Here is a 4,346-nt window from a genome sequence, read left to right on the forward strand (position 1 = left end):
GTTCTTAGTCCCATTGTGAAGTTCTTGCTATTCTGTTCAGCTGCCTGAAGTAACCATGTGTGTGTTTTGTCTCCCCTGGAAAACTAAGATCTAAATGTTTGTTTATAATCCACTCTTTCAAGAGAGTTAGAAATGGCAGAGATTCTATGTCAACAATTGTACCTTTTATCTTGATCCTGTTCTTGTCCCTGTCAACATTTTTAACCCAAATATTAAGGCTGTTTTGACTGAAACTCTTTATCTTGGGTTTAACTCTGCTCTCTAGATCTTTCTTGGAGAAGGAGAATGGGGGAGATGAGTGTCATCTTGGAGGATGACATGGTGAGAGACAAGAGTGACAAAAGGGAAGGAATGGAAAATTGTTTTGAGGATGGTGGAGGAGCTAACAAAGGAAGGGTGTCTCAGGAACCAACACACATTATCACAAACTCAGAACACATTCTTCATTACTGACCCTTTCCTGGCCTGACTCCACCCCTGAGGGACACATCTTAGTCTTGACCAATGACTTCAAAGTACTAGGGGGAACCAGGGGCCAGAAGTTCACCAGTAAAGAATAAAAGGCCACACCATACAGCAGCAGCACATACCTGCTTCTGACACCTCTGTGATCACCTGTAAGCTCCCAGACCTGACATCATGGTGCATTTTACTGCTGAGGAGAAGGCTGCCATCACTAACACGTGGGGCAAAGTGAATGTGGAAGAAGCTGGAGGCGAGGCTCTCGGCAGGTAGGAACTGGGTTTCAACACATGGGAACGGATGATAAATATAAACCTGGCAAATTGACTAAGAAAATCCTCAAGATTTTTGAGAGTCTCTGATTTTCCTTCTGCTATGCCCCGTCTCATAGGCTCTTGGTTGTCTACCCCTGGACCCAGAGGTTTTTTGACAACTTTGGCAACCTGTCCTCTTCCTCTGCCATAATGGGCAATCCCAAAGTCAAGGCCCATGGCAAGAAGGTGCTGACCTCTTTTGGAGATGCTGTTAAGAACATGGACAACCTCAAGGCTGCCTTTGCTAAGCTGAGTGAGCTGCACTGTGACAAGCTGCATGTGGATCCTGAGAACTTCAGGGTGAGTTCAGGAAATGTTCATGTTCATGTGCTCTTTTTTGCTTTTTAGTTTGGGATAATAATGGAAGTTGAGCCTTTGGTTGGAAAGACTAACAAAGATCTCAAATATCATGGGTCTCACTTGGTGTTATGAGGGCAGACCTCAAGTGGGCATCACTAAGAACTCCTAGATTCAGGACTAGTGATAGTAAAGGGATACTAGCAGCCTGAGTTTACTTAAAACTTTTCAAGAATTGTTGTCAGAACTGGACTTGTTTATCCTACAGAATATCAGAGAATAGCTGACTTGTTCAAAGAGGAATGGAATTTGACTTTTGATAGATGAAGGCCTGTCTCAAAGAAGGAGAAATGCCTTATTTTATGTGGTTCTTATGACTGAAGTTTAGTAAGAGATTTAGGGAAAGAAAATTCTGGACAGATTATCTCAGAGAAAAATACAAAAATTTCTCTAAAGTATACTAAATTACCTGTCCATAAATTACCTGTCAAGTAAGAGGAAGCTTGTTATTGCATTGGTTAGAGACATTAAACTCACTCTGAGAACCCATGCAGCCCTGAAATCCTATGATTACAGGAATTAGATAATTGGTAAATGAGAAAGGAAGGGAGAGAGGCAAGTCAAAATGATGAAATGAGAGGTCGGGTGGAGCTATAAGCAGGCAGAATGTTGAATGGAAAGGTCATGAATATTAAATGGAATTGAGGGACTAGAGCATGTGAGTTATTTGGATAGGCATAACCCTTGGAGCAGGTTAAGGTGCAGAGTTGGCAGGGAGTGGAGGCCTTAGCCATTTTTCCTGCAATTTCTGGGGGAAATTTCTACTCAACACACCTATTTGTCATTTTGTCTTTCACCTAACAGCTCCTGGGCAATGTGCTGGTGATTATCCTGGCTTCTCATTTTGGCAAGGAATTCACCCCTGATGTGCAGGCTGCTTGGCAGAAGCTGGTGTCTGGTGTCGCCAATGCTCTGGCCCACAAGTACCACTGAATCCTCTTTCCACCTCATCAGTGCCCCTTCGTGTCCCCAGTGCCTTCTTTCTGCACAAGGGGACTGGGATGTGGCCTTGAGAGCACAGCTTCTGTGTAATAAAGTGCATTCCATTCAGTAATCAGAAATTAATATTGTGTCTTCTCCATCTTTTATTCTTGTGTTAAAGGAGAAAACGTTCATTGGTTGAGGGTTGGGGAGATACATAGGAAGTAACAAGGGCTCCTTTGAGAAGTTTGCGGGGATTCATTAAGGAAGATAGGCATTATGGGAGGAGTCCAGAGGGACTGGGGGGATGCCAAGATAGGGAAGAAGTTTCCTGGGGTGCAGAAAGGTTTATTTAAGTGGGTAGGGGCTTTGGGAGCAGTGTGGCACACACTTACTGGAGAGGGGAAGGAAGGAGGTGGTGAGCAGTGCCTGAGGAAAAACAAAGTGGATTTGTGGGGCATATCTGAATTCAGTTAAAAAAAAAAAAGCTTTGTAGGGATCTAAGGTCTAGGCTAGGGTTATTATTTCAATTTGCTCTAATGTACATTTTTAATCAGATAGTTTGTCATAGCTCTTGTAAGACTGAATGGGGGATAAGAGGATAAGTTGAGAAACAGCCGGGAGCTTTCTGGAAAAAGTCTCCATGAAACAGCAATAGCCTGCTCTTTCTTGAAGGGTTTCACTGTCTCACTGGGGAGCCAAGGCTAAGACAAATGAAATCATTGTGCATTATATACTGATTGAATGTGTCATGTATTAAAACAAAATTAGAGTTAGGATAACGTGTGAATTTTGTGGGAAAAATGACCAAGACTGCTTATAGCAGATAAGATATTAACAAAGGTTCATAGTCTAAAGCCAGCAAGTTAGGGCTTAGTGACTTGCATGAACATAGGTCTCCAGGAGTAGAGGAGAGAGTAAGATATAGGTAGAGTATTAGAAAAGACTAGACAAGGCAAGGCCTTGAATAGAAAAATAGAAAGAAGTAATGCTATACTATTGACAAGAGTAAACAATAAATATTCTTAGAACATTACATGACTCAAGGAATAAGATTTGGGGGGAAAGTAATTTGCTTAATACACACAAAATGAATTGAAAATTGCAGAAACTAGATGTGGATACTAATTCAGGGGAACAGACATAATGGCCCAAACCCAAAAAGAGCAGCGAGGTCTGCAAAAAGTGAAGGATGAACAAATGTAAAGTGAGGAGGATAAGGTATCTGATTGGCCGGGGTGGATGAAAAGGAAGGAGGTGGTTGTGAATGGCTGAAAGACAACAGCCTGGGTGAATCTAACAGGAAGAGGCTGTGCACTGACCTGGGGATCCTCATGTAGGAGTGACAATAAGTGAATCGTTCTTGAGGAAGTAATGCTTGGTTGCTCAGGGAGTCAACCTTTGGGCCTTGATTCAAACTCTCATATCAAGGCTTGAGACCTTCACACTTTACAAGTTAGTGTCGTATCTTGGAAAATTTAACTCTCTTAGTTATTTTATTGCTTCCACATATTTATCAAAATTTGTCTTGTGACTTACCTTCTAATTTGGCTTTATGTTTCCACAATAGAGATGAGAGACCAATGATTATCGTAATTGCAGGCTTTCAACAGTACTGATCTCTCTGAGGCCTGTAGCCTCTCATTATGTCCTCAAGAGAGGCTACTCATGGCACTAAATATTTTTACCCAGTCAGTCAGTCAGTCAACAAATGAGAGCAATGTGCATTTTTAATCAATCGATCTCTTTTTATCTTTCTTGCCCATCAATTATTATTCTGGCTCTGAATGTCAAAGGGTCAAGAATGGTGGATGATGGAGTTGTTGGCAGAAGACACATTCTTTATCCTTTGCAGATCTAGATTTAGATCTGGATTTTGCCAATCCGAGATGACTGAATTGAAAACAACTTTATAATTAACACACATGCACACGCACATGCATACACGCAGGTCTGGATCACTCAGAACTTTCATAGATGAAAGAATGCCTAATTATTGTCGATAGGCAATAAAATCCACCTGAACAAAACAATGTTGTGATGAACAAGATATTCTTGCAATATTAATCTATCTAAGAGTATAGAGAGTTTAAAGATTATCTCATTATCAGGATTAAAATCTTGTACCAGCTTCTTACTCTCTACCACTGAGGATAAATTCTAAGTTACTAGGTTTATGCTTTCTCTCAGCAATATTTCCTGTCATTCTTACCTTTACTATTTACACATCAACTAGCCTAGTCCATTGTTCATATCTCTAGCATACTGAAGGTCTGTTCTACCTTTGTCAGA

General features: G+C 41.1%; 1 protein-coding gene across 1 annotated transcript; it reads left to right on the top strand.

Moving 5' to 3' along the window:
- The first annotated feature begins 624 nt into the window (after positions 1 to 624).
- HBE1 (hemoglobin subunit epsilon 1) lies at positions 625 to 2,066 on the top strand. The gene is made up of 3 exons (XM_046686173.1): positions 625 to 731; positions 854 to 1,076; positions 1,938 to 2,066. Exons 1-3 carry the CDS (start codon positions 640 to 642, stop codon positions 2,064 to 2,066), a joined length of 444 nt encoding a protein of 147 aa, XP_046542129.1. The 5' UTR covers positions 625 to 639.
- Positions 2,067 to 4,346: the final 2,280 nt, after the last annotated feature.

The sequence above is a fragment of the Equus quagga genome, chromosome 14, assembly GCF_021613505.1.
Source record: "Equus quagga isolate Etosha38 chromosome 14, UCLA_HA_Equagga_1.0, whole genome shotgun sequence".
In the NCBI taxonomy this organism is placed as follows: Eukaryota; Metazoa; Chordata; class Mammalia; order Perissodactyla; family Equidae; genus Equus; species Equus quagga.

What these genes read in the sequence shown, in the direction of transcription:
- HBE1 (XM_046686173.1), top strand. Translation starts at nt 640, where the DNA reads ATGGTGCATTTTACTGCTGAGGAGAAGGCTGCCATCACTAACACGTGG. An exon ending in GGAGGCGAGGCTCTCGGCAG is followed by an intron (nt 732 to 853) that starts GTAGGAACTGGG and finishes CCCGTCTCATAG; the next exon opens with GCTCTTGGTTGTCTACCCCT. An exon ending in TGGATCCTGAGAACTTCAGG is followed by an intron (nt 1,077 to 1,937) that starts GTGAGTTCAGGA and finishes TTCACCTAACAG; the next exon opens with CTCCTGGGCAATGTGCTGGT.